The 24,531-nt window shown below is 50.6% G+C and overlaps 1 protein-coding gene across 6 annotated transcripts in view; it reads right to left on the bottom strand.

Moving 5' to 3' along the window:
* Positions 1–24,531, bottom strand: part of BCL9L (BCL9 like) — an 82,375-nt gene that overhangs the window by 26,563 nt on the left and 31,281 nt on the right. For 5 of the 6 annotated variants that reach the window (XM_078608211.1, XM_078608207.1, XM_078608213.1 and 2 more), the window contains exons 2-8: positions 17,317–17,452; positions 15,421–15,683; positions 9,296–9,424; positions 8,711–8,788; positions 6,832–7,030; positions 2,858–2,936; positions 321–2,690 (exon numbers count right to left, since the gene is read on the bottom strand). In XM_078608211.1, the coding sequence (XP_078464337.1) occupies positions 321–2,690; positions 2,858–2,936; positions 6,832–7,030; positions 8,711–8,788; positions 9,296–9,424; positions 15,421–15,673 (3,108 nt within the window). In that variant the 5' untranslated portion in view covers positions 15,674–15,683; positions 17,317–17,452. The remainder of the gene's footprint in view (positions 1–320; positions 2,691–2,857; positions 2,937–6,831; positions 7,031–8,710; positions 8,789–9,295; positions 9,425–15,420; positions 15,684–17,316; positions 17,453–24,531) is intronic. The other variant, XM_078608210.1, reaches the window with a different exon arrangement.

Genomic DNA, 24,531 nt, shown 5'->3' with positions numbered 1-24,531 from the left:
TCCCATCACAAGGGAGAAAGACAATTTTTTTTTTCTTGTACAGAAACGGCTGTATGCCATATGGACCTGTCCAAGAAGACGGGCAAACCGTATAGGTTGACAGGTATGAGTACGGTGCTAAAGAAGTTAAACAAACATACTCCACGCTGTGCAGGTTCAACAAAGTAAGTTGACCATACTTCTCCACACTGGTCATTGCGGGCCGGTGAAAGCCTTAGCCGCCTGAGCCAATCGGCCACTTACAGTAATTAATTAATTTAAAAAAAGAAAGATATCCAATTATAATTCTGAATGAAATGAAACGGTGAACAACCACAGACCTGCGCGGGGGACTTCATGGAGGCGCTGGGTGGGGTGGCCATGGCGGTGCTGGGCGAGTTGACGGCGGGGGAGTGCACGGGCCCCAGGCTGGGCGACTTCATCGCCCCGATTCCCGGAGAAGCCGGCAATGGCAGCTTTGCGGGCCGTCGTCCCAGCGCCCTCTGCGGCGCCACCACGCTCGCGTTACCCATGGGCCCTGTGGGGCCCACGGGGCCGGGCCTCGCCAGGCTGTTGCCCATGATGGCCTGGTCAGGCCCAAACTGCTGCTCCAGCGCCTCCATGCCTTGCAGGATGTCCGGGAATGAGCCGGGCCCGCCTGGGAAGTCCTGTAGCGGCGACATGATCATGCCGTGCTGACCCTGCTGCGCTGACATCAGCATTTTCTGCTGCTGCTGCTGATGCTGGTGTTGCTGCGCCAGCATCAGGAGGTCTGCGCTCTCCGCCATCGGTCCCAGCAATATGTCCTCTTCTGGTATCTGCTGCAGGGAGTCTCGCAGCTTCTGGGATATCATCGCTTGCTGCTGCTGCTGTTGCTGCTGCTGCTGCGGGGACATGAGATTGAGGTTTCTCGGGGCAGGACCGATCATCTCAAAATCCGGCCCACCGAGTCCCGGCTGAGGGCCGCCCATATTGGGACTCATCAGCATGCCCCTCTGCAGGACACCGGGATCGATGCCCGGGTGCGGCACGGGCGAGTGGTCGCCAGGCAGGGGGGAAAAGAGCCCCGCGTTCATGGCCGGATCCAGGTGGCGCTGGGAGTGGAAGAGCCGCTCCATGTCCGGGTTTTGCGGCATGCCTCGCCCCGCCGGGATGCCCAAGCCTCTCATCCCACGCTTCTCCATGATCCGCTGGCGCAGCAGCTGCTCGGGCACCGGCATCCGCTCAGGCCCCAGGCCGCCCGGCATCACCGACATCAGCTCGTCCTGCCACGCGAGGCCCGGGTGCAGCTGCTGCTGCTGCATCGGGTTCATGGGGCCGTCCATGTCAATGAGCCTCCGCCCGCCGCCGGGAAACCTCTGCATGGCATTCCCAGGGAACCTCGGTCCCATGTTGAAGCCGCCCATGCTCCTCGCCACCATGGGGCCCGGGAAGTCCAGTGGGTCGCCAAACTGGTCCCGCATGCCGGGCATCATACCGTCGGGGAACCGCCCCCCCGGAACGTTCCGGTACGGAGGGGGCGGCGGCCTCGGCATCCCTCCCAGCGGATGCTGCTGCTGCTGCTGCAGGATCATCATCTCCTGGAAGCCCCTCTGGTGGACGGCCTGCTCCTGCTTTCGCCGCTTATCCTCGTAGAACTCCTGCTGCAGCCTGAGCCACGCCAGCTGCTCCGGCGTCATCTGCTCCTGCCCGCTGCCGGGCGACATCTGCATGGCCCGGCCGGCCTGGTGCTCCTGCATCGATAGCAGGGCCCCGGGGTGCAGCCCGGGCTGCTGCTCCTGCAGTGACAGCATCGAGTTGGGGTGCACGGCCGATGGCTGCATGGCGCCGGGCTCCAGCGGCCCGCCGCCCAGGCTCTGCGTCTGAGACATCATCGCCTGCAGCGGGTCCTCGGGCCTCTTCATGCCCTGCGGCATCAGCTGCTCGTCGGGTGCCCTCTTCATGCCCACGCCGTCGTGGTTGGGCTTGTGGCCCCAGTTGGAAGTGCTAGTCCGCAGCGGGAAGTCCTGGTCGCTCTGCTCCGGGAACAGCATCCTCTGGATGTCGCGTAGCTTCTGCAGAGACATCTCGCGGTGCTCCAGCTGCTCCAGCGACAGCCCCTCCGTGTTCCCCACCAGCAGGTGGCCGCCGGGGCCGCATGGGCCGCAAGGGCCGCAAGGGCCGCACGGCCCGCCGGGAACGCAGGGGCCGCCGGGACCGCCGGGGCCGCCGGGACCACCGGGACCGCCGGGGCCACGAGGGCCACCCGCCTGGTTTGCCGGCACTCCACCGCCGTGCCCCGGCGTCGCGCAGCCGCCGCAGCCCCCGGGGGCCTGCGACGACGCAGCGGGCGCCGCCTCCGTGCCGTTGGTCGGGCCTTCCCCCGCCGGCGCCGGCGGTCTCGCAGCGGCCGGCCCCAGCAGCGGACTCTGGCGGTTGGAGGGCGTCTCGCGTCCCTGTGACCCGTTTTCCACGGCCGAGTCGTCGCCGCCGCCGCCGTCCTTGCCCGACGTTTCGGAAGCGGGGCCATTCTCCTGCGGCGGGAGAGGGTGGGGGCCCGGCTCGGAGGGCGGCTGCTGCTGCTGCTGCTGCGGTTGTGGTTGCTGCGGCTGTGGGGGGTGTGAGGGCGAGTGCTCCGCTTGCTGGTGGACACCTCCTGGTGGTGTCGCTCGGTGAGGCGGCTGCTGCTGCAGCAACTGCGACAAGGTGCGGCTCACCGGGGGCTGGTTATTCTATGCACGCGACAGCAGCAGGTATACACACATCATCAGCATCGTCATCATCAACATCGTCACCACCATAATATACCACCACCTCCATCGTTGCCTTAATCCCCAAGTGCTGTCATTGTATCCCGCATTCAATGTGTGATCATATGTTAGTGTGGTCAGAAATCTACCTTCTGTAGGAAGCCCTTCTCTTGCTTGTGGAAGGAGAGAATGGAGTCGGACCTTCCCTGCGTTACTGCCTCCGCTGCCCTGCAATGGGTAGTGGACACGCGTAATGCAGGGTTATATCCCGCACAAAGTTCACAGCATGAGCAAACGACTGGGAACTCCATAATCAGACACATTCCCAGGCACAACGTGTCACTGATGAACATTTAAGTGGCACCGAACGCGACTTCGGTTTGTGCGTTTTGGCGCATACGCGGCTCACCAATTTCTAGCCAAAATGTTCTATGTGAGGTTTGTATTCCATCATATGCGGCGATGCGGTCGGACGTGGGACAACATTGTTTGTGTACAGTACTGTGTGCACTACTCGGCAGGCAACTGTCACGCGTGGCTTTGCTTCGTACCATCTGTGAGATGAACCTGTATATGCACCACATAGACAAAGACCCCCCATGTAGCCTTAACAGACTGTTAGCGAGCACCTATGAAGGCCGGAACGGCACACGAGGGGGAGGGTGGCCAACACCACGCCCGGCCGCCTTTGTCTACCCAGTGGCGATGTTTACACACCGCACCAGGTACTCATTTGAGGCTGAGTCGACCTAGGGGAGGCCCAGGACCGGTTCAGATAATCGTCACTGATGTTGGCCGTGAGCGGGAATCGAACCCGGGTCGCCAGGTTTGTAGCGCAGCGCGCTAACCGCTACACTACCGCTCCCCATATACACACACACACTCGAGACACACTGCAAACACTATACCCAACCACCGCACACCGTGTACACCATATGATACACGGCTGACAGACCACATATCATAGCCAGTCAAGATCAATCCAATGCTGGATGAAGGCCTCCCCAAGCCACCATTATTCAGTTTACCGACTGAGGGAATATGGGCTGAGTCAACATACAACCAGGAATTGAACTCGTAACTTTACGATTGTGAGCGACTCACTCTACCACTGAGCCGCTGGTTCCCATGGGGGTCATTAAGTTAATTTAGAAAAGATTAGGCCACACGTGCCAGCGTCAAAATCCAAATGTTTTAATTACCCGCAAGTTATACAAGCGGGAACAACGCACATAGCAGTGTTACCCTCGACTAAGAAACTTAGCAGGATCCTGCTGAATGAAACATGTTGAGTCAGTGAGACTTTCCTGTTGTTATACCAAAAAATGGCCAAGGTCCCAACATTCGTAGTTTCCCCTATTTGGAGAAGCACAATAAACACAGCTAAAGCTGAATGTTGATTAAAGAACTGAGTTTGGGCGACGCCACTTAAAAATCTGGCCAATTTTCTGTCGTGAAACCCGCCACCACCTGACATAACCAAACAAATGATAATGTCGCGTGTGAGAGCGTTCGCTTCGCCAGACATAATTGTTTCAGCTCACCGGAATAATTCTTACAGAAGAGTCCTTCAACTCGTCGGTGAATTGCAACTACAATTATTGGCACGTCATTAAACACTACCATGTGAAAAATTATTCTGTTTGGCTCCAATTCAAATCTGTAAATCAAGAGACAATCTTTGCCAGATCATTACACGGCCTAACCATAAAATCAATTACGAATCATAACGCCGGCTGCAAAAACCTACGCGTTCAATTAAATACAACAGTTTACACTGAAAGTTGTTGTTGGCGTCGAATACATTTTCAGCCCGCAATATTAGCACTGGAAAGGGTTAATAAGTTAAAATAATCAATACGAAAACACTCTTCACGTTCGTGCCCACACTGTAAGGATGGAAATACAAATGGTTGCTCATAGGCCCGATGGCAAACCCTGCGCGGTGCTCGGTCGCCCAACAGCACCTCCGATTGGCACGGTCGGCTACGTACAATGCGAGCGAAGTTCAACGTATATCCACGCGCCTCTGATTGGCACGGTCGGCTTTGTACGTAGGGTGCGACAGAAGTTCAACGTACGTACAGCAGCGGAGCGGAGGCAGTTGCCGGCTCAACCGCTCACACAACAAATCGATGGGAAAGGCCGAGCAACGACGCGTGTTATTACAGTGGGTGGGAAGGGAATTAGCGTGCACGTGCACGGGCAACACGCATTCGCAACACAAGCACGCGCGCGCGCGCGTGTGTGTGGGGAGCAGTAGTGTAGCGGTTAGCGCTACGCTGCACTACGAACCTGGCGGCCCGAGTTCAATTCCCGCTCACGGCCAACATCGGTGATGATTATCTGAACCGGTCCTGGGCCTCCCCGAGGTTGACTCAGCCTCAAATGAGAACATGGTGCGGTGTGTAAAAACATCACCGCTGTGGAGACAAAGGCGCTGGACGTGGTGCTGGCCACCAACCTCCTCGTGTGCCGTTCTGGCCTTCATAGGTGCTCGCTAACAGCACTTGCCCTGACAGTCTGTTAAGGCTATACGGGGGATCTTTGTCTTTGTTTTGTGTGAACACATACACGCGCGCGGGCACGTGTGGAAACACGCACGGGGAGCGCGCTAAATCATTTACCTGCAGATTCATCGCTCTAAGAAGCGAGGATGAAGCTCTAGACATTTCCTTCGTTGATGACCTGATTAAATTGTAGTATTAATTACGCGCTCCACATGCACGCTGGGTTAAAGCGCCGACGTCCTTTGGTTAACATCTGATGACTGTGTGCAAGGGGTCGTGATACCAAAAGGAACGATTTATAAACCAATTATTTAACAACAGGCGACTCACAAACTCGCAGATTTGGACGCGTTCGTCGAAGCAAGGCACTCCTCTCGCGTAAGACGACTATTATTGCCGGCTCGCAATCTTGAACGCGCTTGAATACGCACTGAGATCTTGCTCCGATAGAGATGTGCAAATGCGCGCGAGCGCACGCACACAGCAGGCATTTGCCAACGTCGTCGTTGTCATCATCATCGTCATCATCGTCCATGTGCCACCCTAACGTAGCTCTACACTAAGTCACATTCACCACGGAATTAGTATGACGTAGACGAGGATGCGTTACTTAACGTTTGAACGGTAGTATTTGTACAAGTAGCTAACTGTTAAAATTTCAACGACCTGTTACGACAACGTGACACGTAGTCTTAAATCGCCCACTTTTCAACTTTTTTTAGTCACAATACTTGTGTTTAACTGCAAACAAGGCAAAAGTCTACGATTGTGTTTCAGATGCTCAAATTAAATTCCAAAATTCCCCTCCAAAAAATGTATTTCAGTACCCACGTTAAACCAGTGTTTAATAGTTGCTCACCTACACGTTCCGATTCGGTGGTGATTAGGGTAATGAATTGAACAACCGTCCAATGCCAGGGCCCAGGACGGTGTTCAATTACTTGTGAATGGGAACGTGTTGGTGACCAACGTATGAAGAATCGGGATCTGCGAATGAAATTTCGGGCGATCTGAAAGGGGAAAAAAATGTGTTTTGGATTGATCCGAAAATGTGTTGTCACGGGAAATGACGTCACTTCTTAGCATTACTTCCGTCCGTGTTTTCCTAGCCAACAGTGGTTGTCATGCAACGTCAGGTGACGTCGCTTTTGCTCGAGCGAAGACACGTTAAATTACTACGTCAACGATCTGAAATTTTAAATAATACTACTAGTTTTCCTTAAAATACCAACATCCAACATCAAGGCAAATTTGCGGAAAAAAAAAGAATCCAATCGACTCTTTCTAGATTTGAAGCTTTCGTGACTGCAAGGATTCATATTCTTAGGTTTTTTCGGTAAAGTCACGTAGGTAAAAAAATTAAATTAATAAAAGTAAAATAAAAATAAAATAAAAATCACGACGTTTCGGAGGCAACACAAGCTTCCGTCTTCAGGTGGAACCGTCACAGCACGATAGCTGTATCAAGTACCGAAAAAACCTAAGAATATTAATCCAATTGACCTTAACATCCCACGACACGTTGAGGAGCGCGTAGCGTTCGACTCTCACGCTATGACGGCGGAGAGTGCTGCGGCAACGTGAGAGCATCGAGCCAAGGGTCACGGCCTCACCTATTGGCCAGCTCCGTGGAGAAGATGAGCACAGATGAGGGCCGGGCCTTCACTGGTCCTGGAGGGGGGCAGGCACCCGTGGGGGCATGGGGCATGCTTGGAAGGCCTGCGGGGACCGCTGCGAAGGCCGCGGGGCAGGCGAGAGGAGGGGCCGCCGCCTCTGAAGGTTTCATGACCTCCCGGCCACCCCCTGTGCACTCTTTGCAGTTGCGTTGAATAAAAACAAACATGCACGGATTACTGCTATTACTTTTGTTTAAAATTCAGGGCACATGCGATTAAAGGCAGATGCTTTGTGCCAGGGTGCTCAAAACCCCACTGAGCCAACATCAGCCACACGAGTCAAAATTTCCATGTTAATCAATATCCTCCAATCACATGCAATTTGTATAACGATTTATCAGTCGCATAAATAGGCTGCTGATCACAGAGAAACCTGCAAGGTTGATGAATTGAGGCACCCGTGTCGAACTCGACTCAAAATTCATGTATGGATTTACATCGTAATCGATTGAGATTATAATTCTCCTTTTACATTTCTAGGATCATCTCTCTGCACCGATATGGCCCGTGGCATTGCGTGCAGCCCATTTCACTGCGACCCGCATCCTCATCCACTCGCTCTGCCGAAGACAATTCATCACAAAAGGTCCCCCGCAGTAGGCGTTACGTACCCACCATACCACATAGCACATCCACTGCCATTTGTCAAGCCACTGCCGAATGACGACCTATATAAATGGCGAGCGGGCCGTGGGCGTTTTTTTTTTTACCATACTTTGCCACGTGATCGGTGCGGGTTGGTGCAGGCGGTGAGCATGCTGGGAGCACAGAACAACAGCAGAATGTTGGGGTGTTTCTGCACTGCCCTCGGTTGACCAGCAGGTAGCTCTGCAAGCTTACGAAAACCTCTGTGCAGGGTGGGTCACCCCATCCAGGCTCCGCGATGCTTAGCTTTGGAGAGCTATTTAATTACACTAATTATGCAGTGATCGTGCATTGATGAATGTGATGAGTTGTTTTTATATGGACACTCATAGAAATATAAACTAGCATTTTAGACGCAATCATCGGCACCACATTACAATTACAGTAGCTGAAGATCTGACAGTCCCATGGAGGCCGACTGACCAATGAGGTTTCAGCGACAATGCCCAGAAATCTCTCCGATGTGTTTCCGAGTTGCATCGCATGCTGTTCCGCTTGATGTCCGATGAGAGTGAACTAAATGTTTGACACCTTTAGTCAGCTAGACCAAGAGAATGACTAAGCGATTGGCATGATAGGCTATATATGGTGCGAAAGAAGTTAAAAATACTTACATATAATAATAGTTCAATTTGTAACGCGCGCAAATTTGCAGACGTAGTGGCCGCAACTCAAAGGCGCGGAGCCAAGCTCAGAATCGCTCGTAGAGGTGAGTTTTTAAGTCTCTCTTGAAACAGGCGATTGAGGTGATGCTGCGAATGTGCAGAGGGATATCGTTCCAGACTGTTGGGGCTGCCACCGAGAAGCGGCGCATAGACGTGACCATCCTGGATCTTATATACAGACTAAGATTTGACAGGTTGTCGTCGAATACACTAAAATTAAAATAACAAAAAATTGCCGACGAAATTCAGCCGCTGCTACACATAGAACGTGAGCTGCTAAAATCAGTTCCTGAAGAAGCTCCCAGGCACATGGAGCGAAACGTCGGGCATCATGGCGAGCAACACGCGGTGCGACCCAGAAACACATCGGAGCTCCGCAAAGCATCATCATCATCATTATGGTGAGCCATGGTCAATCCACTGCTGGACGGTGGCCTCGCCAAACCACCGCCGCCACCTCTCACGATCCAGCGATGTAATAATGATCCGAGCAGCTGCACACGAACCGATTTCATCGCTCCATCTCCTCCTCGGTGGACGTCCTCTCGGACGCGTTCCGTTCCTTGGGTGCCGCTCGGGTTGAGCTATACAGCACAAGCGCGAAAACCCCACGCAGTAGTAGCAGTAGTAGCGATGCCCAGCGAGAGAACAAGGGGAGAGGTTTCGTTGGTGTTTACGACCAGTTCCATCCGGCGATTTGCCAAAACAGTCTTCCTGTTTTAGTCTTAAACAGAGCAAAGGCTATGTCATCGCAATTCTGGAAAATCGTCCGATGGAGCTGGTTGTAATCACCAGCAAAACGCCGTACTCAAAGCGTACATGTTGTGCGTTTACTCCCCAACACACACAGGGGTATGCTGAAGTAGTAATTCTTTGGTCACGTGTTATTTACGTGACAAACTTTTACCAATTCGCTGCGTCTCGGGTGGCGGCGGGTTTAACGACACATTCATATTTACGCGGCGTATCCAAGCCGAAAAACAAACAAAAAAACCTTTGTTAAGGATAATATCGGTCGCGAAAGCTCGACCACGCGTGAAACATAACGGCGAAGAGGGTGGCGAGGCGACGTGTGGTGACTGGGCGCTCACTGGGGGCGGCGCTGGCGGCGAGGAAGGGCTTGTCATCGGCATCGCTGTCGGGCCCCGAGCACCACTCGTCTCCGCTGTACGGGGTCTTCTTCTCCAGCACGCACTTCCGCTTTCCGCGTGACACCATGTCTGCACGCGCGTGCGACACGTCACAGACGGCAGAGCGCGCGCGTGAAAACGGCATAGGTGCAGCCCTGCGACTTCTTCGACCACGCCGCTGCCCGGCGGAAGGGTCTCCCCCAACCGTTATGGGTGCTACGGTGGCGAGATGTTAACTACCTCGCCTGGTATGCAGGAGGCCGTGGGTTCCATTCAGACCCTGACTCCTGTATATTTGGTGTTTGCATGTTCTCTCCGTGGTCACGTGGATTTTTCTCCATGACCTCCGATTTTTCCCTCTGCATTTAGAAAAAACATACGTTTAGAGTATTTGGCTGCTATACATTTCCACATGATAAGCCAATTCGTTGGGCTATCATTTGTGGCCAGGTCACTTCTTGAAAAAGAGTTATACAGCTCAGTGGGCCTTACCTGGTAAAACAACAAATAATTAGTTAAGTTTTATGAGTTTTCCCCCAATTAAGTAATATGCGAGTCATTTTCACATTTTGAAAACTTTGCACCTTTGACACCGGCACATGTGGCCCGACTCTTATGTTGAATAATGTCGCATGCTTTTTAACGTCCACCGTGAAACACAAGGGTACATATGTGTGGTTAAAACACATGCAGTATTCTATCTATTTCTCTATGTTCTATTTGACCAGGTAAGGCCCACAGAGCTACACAGCTCTTTTGTCAGAAGCGGCCTGACCGCAAATGGTAGCTCACCATCGTGGCTTTTGTACACATTTATAGCAGCCAAATACTCGAAATGCGCAATGTCGATTCTAAATGTGGCAGGAAAAATCGGAGGACCCGGAGAAAAATCCACGCGACCACGGGGAGACAGACACGCATACTCCAAATATATTTCAGGCGTCAGGGTCGGGACCGAACCCACAACCTCCTGCAAACTAGGCGAGGGAATTACCATCTCGTCCCCTCTAGAACGAAAAGACAAATACGCTGCCGCTGGGCCGTGTCACCATACCACGTGTATTTCTCTGGGCACATCGCAGGAAGAAAAAAATACTTGCAAAGGAAATAAACAAAAATCTCAAACAAGACTTTCCCAGAGTGCGGCTCTCCTAGGTAAACATTAACAAGTCCCAGCATCCAAACAAAGTACAATCCAATTAACGGTCGGCCTGGTACTTGGTCTGGAGATGAATGCACAGGAATATATTTCTCAAACTATCCGTGCGATGCTTTGTGTGCTATGCAGTTATGTGCGGGTAGTCTTAATTTTCTCTCAATTGCCAAACGCTCATTAGGGTGATTGACCAAACATCCCAATGCAGAACATGCTTGAACATTTGTTTTCAGTCTCAATGAGGATTTCACTGACAAAAAAAAAGCCAGCGTTATTATAATTTCGTGAACCAAGAAGAAAACGTTCAGACTTAACATTTGAAATTAGAATTCTCTCATCGCAAAGATGGGAGCATTGCAATCCGTTCGTGTGAAGGTGGAACATTCCACCGCGTGAAGAAATCGTCCCCACGTAAGATGGTACACTCCACAATTAAAGTAAAAACGACTGCACAGCTGCGCAGAGGAATGGCCCCTGTGAGCAATGGTACACTCCATTAATTTTTTTTCTCCCCTTTATATTCCTCGCAAGGACGTCTTGAATAGCAATGCTCTATATTGTGCTCCCGGGCACGCATGCACTCCTGCCTGCAGAACACGGACATGCGCATCGCACAGTTGTTACGATTAACAAACCGCTGGCAGCAGTGGAATGGAGTTTCTGCTTGTTTATATCACTCCAGTACATATTTTTTCCCCAAGCTGAGCAGTAAAATGGAAAATAAGTGCAAACGGCCTGCTGTATTGATCTCAGGGAAATATACTGTCTCCTTGTGGCACATCAATAACCACCCTGGCACTAAGCCGAGAATAGCCTTTCCACGGCAGCCTGGAGTTGTGGGGTGCGGGGGGGGGGGGTCGAGGGAGAGGGGGGGTGGGGGGGGGTTCAGGGACAGCAAAAAAGGTGCGGAAGCCAACGGCCGCGAGATCGGTGGTCGTTTCGTTTCGGAGTCAAACCCTCCGCCGCTCCTGCAAAAAAAAAAACTACAGGACGGCGGCGGGAAAAACGACGAGCCCGGCGTCGTCAATCGACCTCAAATACGCACAGCCAAGCGAGTTCCCGTTACGGGACGTATAAGATGACAAACTGAAATACGTAATAACCCGCCGCACCTGCCGCCCCCCCCCCTCCCCGCCTTACTGGCATCAACCCCTCTCCCACACCCCGCCACCCGAGACTCGCTTCTGGACCACGAGGCCGTGGCATTGCACGGCGCTGGGCCGAGGTCTGCCATCCAAGTGGAATCGAAGGAGGCTCTGCACCCAAAGCTTGCGGCGTGACCTCTCGTGCAGGGGGCTGAGACAACAACTCGTGAGGTTTACACAACGCAGCCAAAATAAAATGCTGGTCCACAACCAGACGCATTTCACCGGAATCGTGTATATCTGGACGCTTCTACAACTGAGTTGCGAGCAGTTGCGCGAGCCGGTTGTTCACTGAAACTCAGACGCGACTTTCAAGCTTCGATCTGCCCGTCCATTTGTAGCGACGCGTTCCATCACGTGCACACATTTGCGAGCAATGACTGGTCGTTGGAATCCTGAACGCGTCGTGTAATTTCGTTGTTGGGAAAATATTTTGCCAGATGTGGACATAGTAGTTGCAGGCAATTTGAGTTGCGCGATTAATTCGAGAGTGATTTGGTCGCTTTCGTGACTGCAAGTAAATTTAGCTGTGACGGTGCCACCTGATGACGGAAACTTATGTTGCCTCCAAAACGTCGTGATTTATTATTTTATTATCATAATTTTATTTCTTTTTAATCTTAATTTAGGAGCTTTCGTGACTGCAGGAATTATTCTTTGGTTCTTTTCGGTTAAGTCACGTCTAAAAATAAAATAATAAATTAAAATAACATATTACGACGTTTCGATTGCAACACAAGCAATCATCATCAGGTATAAAAGAAATAGCAACAAAAATCTAACTAGAAAACTATAGACAGACATACAAGCAGACAGACATCACAACGGCACACAGAGAGAGGACACAAATCGGCACAAAGAGAGGGGTCGTTTCTGTGACGGTCCCTTAAATATAGAGAGGGGGGGCGGGGACGGAGAGAGGGAGGGGGCAGAGAGAATTAGCATATCAATGAGTGTACGGCAACGTACTGCTGTTGCAAGTAAGATGACAATGTGGAACGGGCACGCAAAATTGAAAACGGGCACGCAAAATTGAAAATTAGGAGACAGGCACACGAAAATTAAATAACCTAGCAAAATATCGAAATGTGATGTAATACAACACAGAGAGTCGGTTAACACACAATTAACGCATAGCCTGGTTGATTACGTGTTTCAAAATGTGCTAAGTTAGAATTTTAAGTGTGAAAATTCCAAAGAGAGGACACAGGCAGAGAGAACAAATAGCCAGAAAGAAAAAGGATAAGCTTAAAACTTCCCCGTAGAAGTGGTTCAATCTTAATTTAGGAGCTTTCGTGACTGCAGGAATTATTCTTTGGTTCTTTTCGGTTAAGTCACGTCTAAAAATAAAATAATAAATTAAAATAACATATTACGACGTTTCGATTGCAACACAAGCAATCGTCATCAGGTATAAAAGAAATAGCAACAAAAATCTAACTAGAAAACTATAGACAGACATACAAGCAGACAGACATCACAACGGCACACAGAGAGAGGACACAAATCGGCACAAAGAGAGGGGTCGTTTCTGTGACGGTCCCTTAAATATAGAGAGGGGGGGCGGGGACGGAGAGAGGGAGGGGGCAGAGAGAATTAGCATATCAATGAGTGTACGGCAACGTACTGCTGTTGCAAGTAAGATGACAATGTGGAACGGGCACGCAAAATTGAAAACGGGCACGCAAAATTGAAAATTAGGAGACAGGCACACGAAAATTAAGGGACCGTCACAGAAACGACCCCTCTCTTTGTGCCGATTTGTGTCCTCTCTCTGTGTGCCGTTGTGATGTCTGTCTGCTTGTATGTCTGTCTATAGTTTTCTAGTTAGATTTTTGTTGCTATTTCTTTTATACCTGATGACGATTGCTTGTGTTGCAATCGAAACGTCGTAATATGTTATTTTAATTTATTATTTTATTTTTAGACGTGACTTAACCGAAAAGAACCAAAGAATAATTCCTGCAGTCACGAAAGCTCCTAAATTAAGATTGAACCACTTCTACGGGGAAGTTTTAAGCTTATCCTTTTTCTTTCTGGCTATTTGTTCTCTCTGCCTGTGTCCTCTCTTTGGAATTTTCACACTTAAAATTCTAACTTAGCACATTTTGAAACACGTAATCAACCAGGCTATGCGTTAATTGTGTGTTAACCGACTCTCTGTGTTGTATTACATCACATTTCGATATTTTGCTAGGTTATTTAATTTTCGTGTGCCTGTCTCCTAATTTTCAATTTTGCGTGCCCGTTTTCAATTTTGCGTGCCCGTTCCACATTGTCATCTTACTTGCAACAGCAGTACGTTGCCGTACACTCATTGATATGCTAATTCTCTCTGCCCCCTCCCTCTCTCCGTCCCCGCCCCCCCTCTCTATATTTAAGGGACCGTCACAGAAACGACCCCTCTCTTTGTGCCGATTTGTGTCCTCTCTCTGTGTGCCGTTGTGATGTCTGTCTGCTTGTATGTCTGTCTATAGTTTTCTAGTTAGATTTTTGTTGCTATTTCTTTTATACCTGATGATGATTGCTTGTGTTGCAATCGAAACGTCGTAATATGTTATTTTAATTTATTATTTTATTTTTAGACGTGACTTACCCGAAAAGAACCAAAGAATTATTTCTTTTTATTTTTACTTACGTGACTTTATCGAAAAAACCTAAGAGTATACATTTTCCAAATAAGTGACTTAGAATGTTCTCATTTCACATTTGTAGGCGGTCTCCTGTTTGCGATAGTCCGATTTACGGCGATCCACATTCACGACATTTATATGTCACCATGGATCGATTTACGGTGCAGAAACTTGATTTACAATGCAACTCCCAAAACATTTTAACAGAGTCAATCTGGTTTCCGATGTGACTTGGCATGGATCTTTTTCTTATTCTCAAGTGTTTTTTGTGGAATTTTACCTATTAAACCCTGCTAAATATGGCTCATTGGAAGGAGAAACACAACGGCAGGTGATGCTTCTACGGTTTCTACTGTCCATGGGGAAAACCGGGTCCGATTTACGACGATCCGTTTTACGATGGGTTTTCCAGGAACTAAGAGTGGAGGACCGCCTGTATATCATTATCTCTTTCTACAGATATGAGCCACAGCTATAATCTATATATCTAAAAAGGAAATTTGTGAATGTGTGTCTGTTCAAAATGTTTAGCGTACTTCCCGATATGCAACAAACTTGAAATTTGCCATGTGGGTACTTTCCAGACTGTACACCATGCAAAAATAATTTAAAAATTTTTTTTTTTTGGGGGGGGGACAATAATGCATATATTTTACACGGCAAGTGAGCTGTGACGTCACATCTGTCATGTGACCCGTATGCGGAAGCGTAACGGAGTGTGCCTGCTCATGTCACCCTCCCCCCCAACCCTCCGCGGGTACAGTGCCATACAAAAGTGTTGCAGGTCTAAGGCGTTCTTCACGCAGCATTGCTTTATTATTTCAGTCGTTTACTGCTGTATGCACCTTGAAAGTTGTGTGTATCTGCTGCAAGCGCGTGTGTGTGTACCTATGGATGCGCGCGCGTGTGTGGGGGGAGCGGTAGTGTAGTGGTTAGCGTGCTGCGCTACGAACCCAGCGACCCGAGTTCGATTCCCGCTCATGGCCACCACCGGTACTTTATAAGGGGGAGAGAGTGAGGGGAGGGGGGTGCTGGGAGAAGGGCAGTGGTGGGGGGGTCACTGAGCCTTCAGTCCGTTCCAACCCCACCAATGCAACGGGGCTGGCACCCCTACCCGCCCCCCGCGGCATCGCATCCCCCGCGGGTACGCACCCTTGCAGTCGGACTCCGCATTGGAGGCGTTGGTCTCGCGCTGGTCCCGCGATTCCAGCGACTCGCTGCGCTCCCGCTTGCCGCGACCCTTGCCGACCCTCATGGCACCCGGTCCCGCCCCCTTGGTCGTCAGGTGGCCGCCAGGGCCCATGCCCTTTGGGCCAAGGGTGCCTGCCATACCCGGGCTGCTGCCTTGCAGCTGCTGCTGCTGCTGGGAGCTGGTCTTCACTGCCGCCTTGCCCTGGTTCATCATTGCCCGGCCGCTGGCGATGGACGAGAACAAACAAAAAATGGTAAAAATGTGCGGCCCTGCCAATTTGCTAGCGGAAGGGCCACCAGTGACAGCGAAGCTGGCAGGGTGTTTGGCCTATTCTTCCATGTTGGTCAGTCACATTCGAGGCCGTGGGAGTGCCCACGCTTTACCCCAACCACACACGACCTGCCGATTGACTAACTGTGGCTTAGCCATTTATTTTGTTGGGTGGACAAAGGCTGCAGGGGGCTCGGGGGGCAGGGGACAATTTGATATACTTGCCACTGTTGTTTCAACTGCCGCGCCGGGAGATTGAATGGAGCCAGTGGACCTCTGGATTGCAAGTCCAGTGAGCTCACCATTGCCCACAGCAACTCCTGATGACGAATATACAATCATTGAATTGGGATAGAAATTTTGATGTTTTCAATGAAGGGATCTGTTTTATTCCCCAAAATAATTCGAAAACAATGTAGCTTCCACTGACATTGATTTAACACCTTGACCTTATGAAGCATAGGGCTTGGAATGCATTGGCATCTCGAAACAGTATCTCCCACATGGCCCATTAGAACACATGAATTGAATATTAGCTGCGGAAATTTCGATGCACGCAACATGATACATGATTATGGAAACATCTTTTCAAAGGTTTATCATCAAAACCGCACGGAGACCACGAAAACTCAACGTGTTAACTGAACAGCAGCCGCAAAATCAATATCTTTGTAGACAATATTTCGGTGTGTTAGTCAATTGCCAAGGAATTGCTTATTTTGAGGTGGCTGGGTGACTACGATGTCAGAACGATGAGCTGCCACTGCTGAAATCCTGGGTTTAAAGCCAGGTCACAGCTGCATGTGTCAACCTGGATCCTCTCGGATAGCAAATAGATGGTCTTGGCCCCATAAATGACGACTATTTAAAAAATGCATTCGATTAAATTTGGTTCTGTATTCTTTGGGTCTTTCGGTAAAGTCACGTCGATAGGTTCAAAGAAAAGAAAAAAAATACAAAAAACTACGAGGTTTCGATCGCAACACCAGCGTTCGAAACGTCGTAGTTTTTTTGTTATTTTCTTTGAACCTATCTACGTGACTTTACCGAAAGACCCAAAGAATATGAATTCCTGCAATCACGGAAGCTTTAAGTCAAGATTTGGTCCTGTACTTAATTTGGTTCACTTGCACCTCTGAGTGTTAAAAACATCGCTCTGACCGACACGCGACATCACTCTCTGCACAGCACTGGGAGGGAAAATTCTGCCTCCCTCATGTGCAGAAACAGAAGCTCAGGAGCAGTTATCTGATGTCCGCTTCTCGTGAGCCATTCTCCGTAACGGAGGGTTGCACTGCTCGACGAAAGATGCCGATAAATTCTAAGTCTCGTGACGCGACACTCATCGGGCAACTGAGATCAAATCGGGGAGGGGGGGGGGGGTTGAAATAATGATAGATTTTAAGAAATTAATCGAGAAAACCATTACTTATCTATGTAAGTATGTTGAGATTCTTTCGCACCATACGTAGCCAACCGCGCTAATTGGAGATGCGAAATCGAGATAGTCGAGGGAATCATTACTTGTCTACTGGATCGAGAGAATCATGACTTGTCTATCGATGCCGATTCACCGGAAAACTTACCTCTCACTTTGCCCCACGGCATGAGCCGGGCCGAAGCGGTCGTCTCGGCGCTCACATGCGGCGGGCGAGCGTCGCTGACAAACGAGCCGCTTCAGGGTACCCACGCGGCTCGGCCTCGACGCTGCGACGGCGGCGGCTGAGAGAAACACAACGCAGGGACGCACAATGGTCACCATCGCAGAGGCGAAGTGGCGAGAGAATGTCGATTCATCGTAACATTGTTTCGGTTAAGTTCCACGCAACCGTCCGGCCAATTTCATGTTGCAAGTGCCCTCCCCGCTCACGCGCCGCAGCGAAACAAATGAAATTGTCACGCGTTGCCAGCGTTTTGACAAAGCGTCGCTCATTGTCGTTTCAGCTTCCCGGTGAGTATGGGAACAATTCTCACAACCGAATGTACAGGATCCAATGACAAACTAACCCTTTCCCATTCTGAGACGTCTGCAAGTTGCAGGGTTGGAGTCCCGTTGACCGCCGAATATCGGAACGCGCAAGCGGTCAGCGTTAATTTTACTCAGAGAGGCATAGCGCTGTTGTTTTTAAAGACATTGTACTCACCACAGAGAAAAGTACTGACACGACCGCACTCTATGATAGCTGGCATCAAACTGTTCCACACGCCATCCCGCACGGCTTTGTGGGAGCTTCGGTAGGTATTCAGGTCAGAAAACGTACCGATAAAATTATTATATTTTAGCTTTTCTTCCGATTCCATTCCGATAACATACGCACACGTACGTACGCACACGTCATCGGAATGGGAAAGGGTTAAGTGAAGAACCGAATGTAATGCGATGGATCCGAACGCAGGATCTCGGCGATACGAGCTCAGCGCTTGACCCCCACCAACCATAGCCACCAGGCCGCCTTGCCACGGAGCAAACGAGCACAGATCCACCAACAGGTCAAATTCCATCGCCACCACTCAACTGCTAATCTGGGAGATCACAAACGCGCACGGCTCCAGATTCTCATCAATCCACTACTCCTGCCTGACGCAATAATCTGGCTCGACCACCTCGATGTAAAATTATCGTTGTTGCCTGACATCAACATCGGCCGTACACAAGAGGAAGATTCCCATCTTGACGAATGTGAAAGCTAAAAACTTGCTGCGTCTCCGTCGTCAATAATGGGGGGGGAAGGGGGGGAACCGCCACGGCCGTTACGTTTTGGCCATTTTGTCTACATGGGAATTTGGCCCCTAGTCCCCGATGCGGTAGATACGAAGAAGTAAAGAAAACACCGGCGCAGCATTATCCAGAGCACGCTGACGTACTGTGCATCGATGTCTAGGCCAAAACGCCAGATTTTAAAATTATTCATCGGTTAGAAAAATACACGGGGGATGGCGCCTTCCCATTTTCTTTTCAGGACGAGAGGCCCGTGAGCTGATCTGCGTGTGCTCTGCCATTGGCCACGGCGTGTGACGGGGGCACTAATTGGGTCGGAGATGATGAGGTTTATTATTCGTAGGATCCGCACAGCTGCCGCTGCGGTACGGCGGCATGCGATGTGGCCAGAGCCGCCATGGTCAGTCTGTTCTGTTTAACCTGATGAGAACTCAGAGACCAGGATGAGTCTCGTTTGCCAGGGTGCCTTGGAGGATTAGTCCCGCCAGTAGGGGAGCTATGGCTTGCTGCGTATATCGCCCATTCAGCAAATTCGCACAGTGCAATTTTTGAATTTGCCGAATTTGGACACCGACGCCAGCACACAACGGCCTTACATCTTGCGAGCGATGCCAAGGTAACCTTAACGTCATATGTATGTTGAACTTCTTTCGCACCTTAAGTAGATAACCGTGGTAATCGAAGGTGCATCGTGAAGCAGACGGCGCGCGTAGTATTTTTATGGCTATTATTACACGCCGCAGTAATAACCGTGGCGGCCGCTGGATTCGAACCGTGAGCGATGAGCTCCCTACCGCGTGGCCACGTCACACCCCAAGCAATACGTTCTTACGTTCCTACCCGCCCCATCGGATTCCTCCAGTATGAATAAATATTCTGATTCTGATACACGAAATCGCTCGACAATCAAATCCATATATTTAACAGCGTAAACGTATTCCCACTTCGGCCAAGCATTGCCACCACGGCGTTCTCACCGTGCAGACCTATACACTCCTACGATGTAATTCTTGGTTTAAAACACGTGTGAGACAAACTGTCTAGGATATATGGCTAATGTGGGGCACAGCGTTAGCGAGATGTCAACTACCTCGCCTGGTATAAAGGCGTTTGTGGGTTCGACCCCGACCCTGATGCCTGGATATTCTCCCCGTGGTCGTGTGGATTTTTCCCCTCCACATTTAGAATCAGCATACGTTTTAGAGTATTTGGCTGCTATAACTTTCCACACGATAAGCCACGTGTGGCCAGGTCACTTCTGAAAAAGACCAATATGATAGCTCAGTGGGCATTGCCTGGTAAAATAAAAATAAATAGTTTAATAGTTATTGGCAATAATGCCCCTTTCTGAGCAATTACCTCTCTGCACGTACTTACGCGACCGTGTAACTTTCGAGACACGCGACCCGCTGAAAAACCTAAAGAGAATGCAGTGGGGCGCATTTGAATGCAGCTGTAAATCACTCCGAACCACCGTAGAGGAAAAGCAATTGTGAATTCCGCTCCCCTTTTTTCACGAAAACCCAGCACTTTGAGCTTGACGAAGACTCCCACGGGGTCACGGTGCTCGCCATCGCTAGGTGGGCAGGGTGGTAGCAAAATAAATTCGCAAAAATTTGCAAATAAAACAAAAAAATACATATACCACACGAACACGCGCACACCGGGCTGCAGCCGCGGGTGTTTCGGAGGTGAAAGCTGTCGTTTAAATCGGACGGGGTGGGAGGTGGGGGAGGGGGAGTGGGGAGTAAGCGCGCGGGAGGTACCTGGGTAATTTTTTTTAAATCTCGAGTCGAATGTGAATGAGAATGCCCCCGTCGTGGCCCCCCCAAGATACGAGCGGGCCAGGTGCACCGCGTCAACGGAGGCTGACCCTAACGCGCCTGCGTACGGATCGTATCCCCTACCCCCGCTCCACTCCACTCCACCCAATTGTTCTGCCTGCTCACCGTCCGCTCACCGTCCGCTCACCCCCCACCCCCAGCCAACCCTTCCCATCTCTCCGCCAACCCCGCCACCTCATCTCGCCAGCCTGCCCAATGGCAAGAACAGCAATTATTACTCGTGACAAGAGTGGTTTCACGGCCGCGCGTCAACGGTGGCGGCGCCCGTGTGAACCTTGCAACGGCAAACGCTGCCATAAAGAGTCCAGGTAATGTCCGGCTCGACTGGGCATTTCGGCACACTGGAGGCTCATCTCCCCTTTACGGCCCCGAAGCCATTGGTGGAAATTCAACATTCCTATGGCGGGGTCGAGTCTCTCCACAAGACGATCGCTGTTGCCTTCCCACCAAGCGGTATTATTTTGACCAGCCCACGGTTTTGTACGCGCACATTCTCGCACGTCAGTCAGGCGTGCTGAGCGAAGCGCCACCAGCCCCACATCACACACGGCACGTGCAACCGCAGGGCACAGCCAGTCAGAGCACCCGAGGTATCATTTGTGATGCATCACGGGTTCACACGTGCGCATGGACTTATCTGGTTTGACTGACGCTGTGGCCCCGATTACACTGGGAAGACTGCTGGCAAACACGCCTTGGAGACAGATGTTTTCAACGTTTCCGATCAGATCGCCACGGGGACTTGTCTACATCGGTATCTTGCCATTTCAACAGTCGTTGACCAATGATCCCAATGACAGGCATTATAGGCGGTGCCACTCTGGTCTCAGACGGAAAACGAAGCTCAAAAGAGAACACACTGCCACCTTACGAAACTCCGGTCATCCTCGCAGCGTTTTTTGGCAAACCGTCGAGCAAAGACGGTCACCGCATCGCGCGCTTTCAGGTGCGCTTCTGCGGCCGTCTGGAATGCTCTTCCCTCCGATATTAGAAAGCCCCTGGAGCAGTGCATTTTTACATTTTATTTGAAAACTCATTTCTTTAGATCTGCTTTTTGTGTTTAGTTTGTTGTCCTTCCCCTGCACCTCCGATTTGGACGGTTGGCTACGTATGTTTCGAAAGTTCAACACACACATACAGTCTGTTCTCCTGTAACGCGTGCTATCATTAAACGACTTGAATATAACGTGACAAATGTATTAGGTAACACACTTTTAAAAATGCGGATGCAAATTAAATATAACTGCGGTTGAGTGAATAGAACGACGTCGCGCGAGTAGGAATAAGCGGTTGTACGGCTGCCTCGGCGTAGCGTCGCACAAGGCATTGGGATACTGCTGGATGCTTCTAGATGCTACCCACGTGCCCTCAGTCTTTGTTCGGCCTGCGTACGCACCTCACGTGTTATCACAAACTGTGCCTTTAGCCCTGTATTATTGATTATAAGGCGGCGTCCTTCAGGAACGCAACTAGCGCGTTATAGAAGAACGGACGGCGTTCGGGAAGGCTACAACGCCCATTAATGAATTGACTAAGATTTAGAATTGGGGGCTGAGCCTTCAGAAAGGGGGAGGTGGTGAGGGGGGGGGGCTCATCCCTCCCCCCACCCCAACACTTCAGGGCTGCATGAATGGGAATTAATCGGTCAGTCAATATTTATTTTACGTGTCAATATCGCCCCCTCAATAAAGTAAGGCACCAACCAGTGCACACTAAAGCAGAAGGGGGCAGGGGTCACGGAGCAACAGGAATTTAAAAAAAAATCCATCACAACCTCAGCGGCTAACGCCGACTTGTAAAAATATAAATAGTTTTGCAGTAATATTTAATGATTTGATAAATCTGTTTTAATAAATATAGTTTTATAAAACAAATAATTTACGTCTATGTGTGTTTAACTTTCTAAGAGTCTTCTGCTCAATGTCCACGAATGGGAAAATAGTTTGAACTCCAATTAAAAATCGCCGATTTTGTAAATAAAAAAAATGCATCAGTTCTCTTCGAGGCCCCGCGGGCTGTAAAGTGCAACCTGCAAGTCAGTCAAACTCTCTGCCCTCTCGTTCTGCTCTGAAGGAGGACCACTTCCTTAAACATCAGCCGATTACATTTTTTAAAATTTCGGTAAAGGTGCAGCCTTGCAATTGCCAGCTCACGCCACTGCTGGCGGGAGGGCCTCGGCTAGAGGGCAGGGCGCTCGTGGGTTATTTGGCCTACTCTTCCACGCTGTGACCAGATGCGTTGGAAGAAGAGGTTGGAGTACCCATACTTGCCCCACGAAACGCGACCTGCCGATCGACTAAACTGCGGCCATCCGTTTCTGCTGCTGGATTGCAAGTGGAGTGCGCTGACCGTTGCACCACTGTGGCAGCATCCCTTGTTATGAAGGCAGTGATAAAGACGAATGCGGTAATTTTTTCTAGGATTTTCAATTTCGATAGCCAGATTCCTTTTCTCTTGCAGAACGAGCTAAGCCAGGTTTCTCCAGAGGCCCGGTTCCGCCAAACTGAATGATCGATACGCTTACCACCCATCACTCATTTCTTTTGCTTTCTCTTCTCTCTCTGCCTATTCTTCCCTTTCTCTCCCTTTCGTTTCAATTGGTAATATCGTATTTCCCTTTTACACCCCCCCCCGCCCTAGATCACAGCTAGAGGCACTCACAGTTTCATACGTTTATCACGGTCGCCTCGATATCAGGTACTTTGATTCCGTCTCTCCCTCTGCACGTGTAGTTGCCGAACGTACAAATAAATCGTTCAAAACTGAACGACTGACGGGCTCGCGCGTAACTCACGCTGGGTGCAGACTCAGCTGCGCGGCTCGCTAGGATTTCTGGGACAAACGTGCTCGTTAGCAGGGCAGCTGCGTGCGCCGCTATCGATGTCCGTTCGTTGGCGGAATCAGAAAGGAACAGCTCGCCAATATTCGCGCGCACGCCTTGATTCGCCGCGGACAGTGCTGCTGCTGCTGCTGCGGCTGCGTTGCGCTTTCACCGACGTAAACAAGAACCAAGCCGTTGACCGCGCATTCCCCGCACTCAATTCGCCGGCAGAAACCCCGTGGACGCGGGGAAAGTCGGCGGATGCTCGGACCGACGAACGTTCCCCTTTCGGAGGGACGGCGTGCGCGCCCAAGGAGAGCGGCTGCAGGCAGCCGGAGAGGCTGAATCGGATTGACGAGGGGGGGGAGGGGGGCGGGTCCTGCGCTGGAACGTCCTCGGGCCCTCTCGCAGGGTTCACCGACTCCTCGCGCTCGGTGTCAACCCTTCGTTGACCTGTCGCCGGCTCGATCGTTTCTCTCCCGCCATGCATCTACCACTCGTCCCACTCTCTTCTCTCTTCACATCGTTGCTGTAACGAGCACGGCGACGGCGTGTAACGCTGGTTCTGGTCTTTTTTTTTTACGATGGCTTTGTTGAAATTATAAATAACATTTTAAAAAGCGGCATACAGCATGTGCTCAGTATTAGCCGCAACGATACTTAATTAGATGTTTGTCGGGGCATTCCACACTCTGGGTAAATGTTAGCACTTTGTCTTTGGCAAGAGCGGTGGTTTAATTAAAAGAGGCCGTCATTGCTTATTCATGTTGCGTGTTTAAAATGTAATTTGGCTGTTGCAGGAGTCTATTAGCCCGTATTTGCAGGCCAGATGCTAGCTCTATCTTGTCGTAATTATAGTTCACATTAAAATGGATGGTTTTGAGAGTCAGTATTGATGTTCACCAAACTACCAAATTATATTTACTGGGAAGCCTTTGGATAGCGGTAATTGATAGGCACACTTATTGAGGTCTGCACGGTCCGGGCATTGCTCCCACCAGCCGTTCCGCGTGCCCTTCAAGCGCCTCGTTTCGCTCGAGCACAACAGCATTTGGCAGCCCGTTGAGGCATTGCGCTTTAATGCGGTGGGAGTGGTGCAGTGGGCGGCAGTGGTTAACGGCGCACAATGCCGCCGCAGCTCCGTCGGCCGAGGCGCTCATCATTGGCAATTGGCAATCCGCAGCAAGAGCGGCTCTCCCCCAGGTGCACGAGCCCTAAACGATTATGCGGTAACGGCATGATGGGAGCAAAACAGTAGTGCCGGGGAGACAAAGGCAGCCAAGTGCACGCGAGTCCTACCGCCCACGCGCGCTCGCTCGCACGATAATCATCATCATCATCATCAGCCACGATGGATCTACTGCTGGATGAAGGTCTAGGCAAGCCCGTCACCATCTCTCACACGGTCACACGAGTA

The sequence above is a fragment of the Lampetra planeri genome, chromosome 29 (genome assembly GCF_965212315.1).
Source record: "Lampetra planeri chromosome 29, kcLamPlan1.2.h2, whole genome shotgun sequence".
NCBI classification, from domain to species: domain Eukaryota; kingdom Metazoa; phylum Chordata; class Hyperoartia; order Petromyzontiformes; family Petromyzontidae; genus Lampetra; species Lampetra planeri.
The sequence above is the reverse complement of the archived record's forward strand: the minus strand, read 5'-3'. Positions and strand labels throughout refer to the sequence as shown.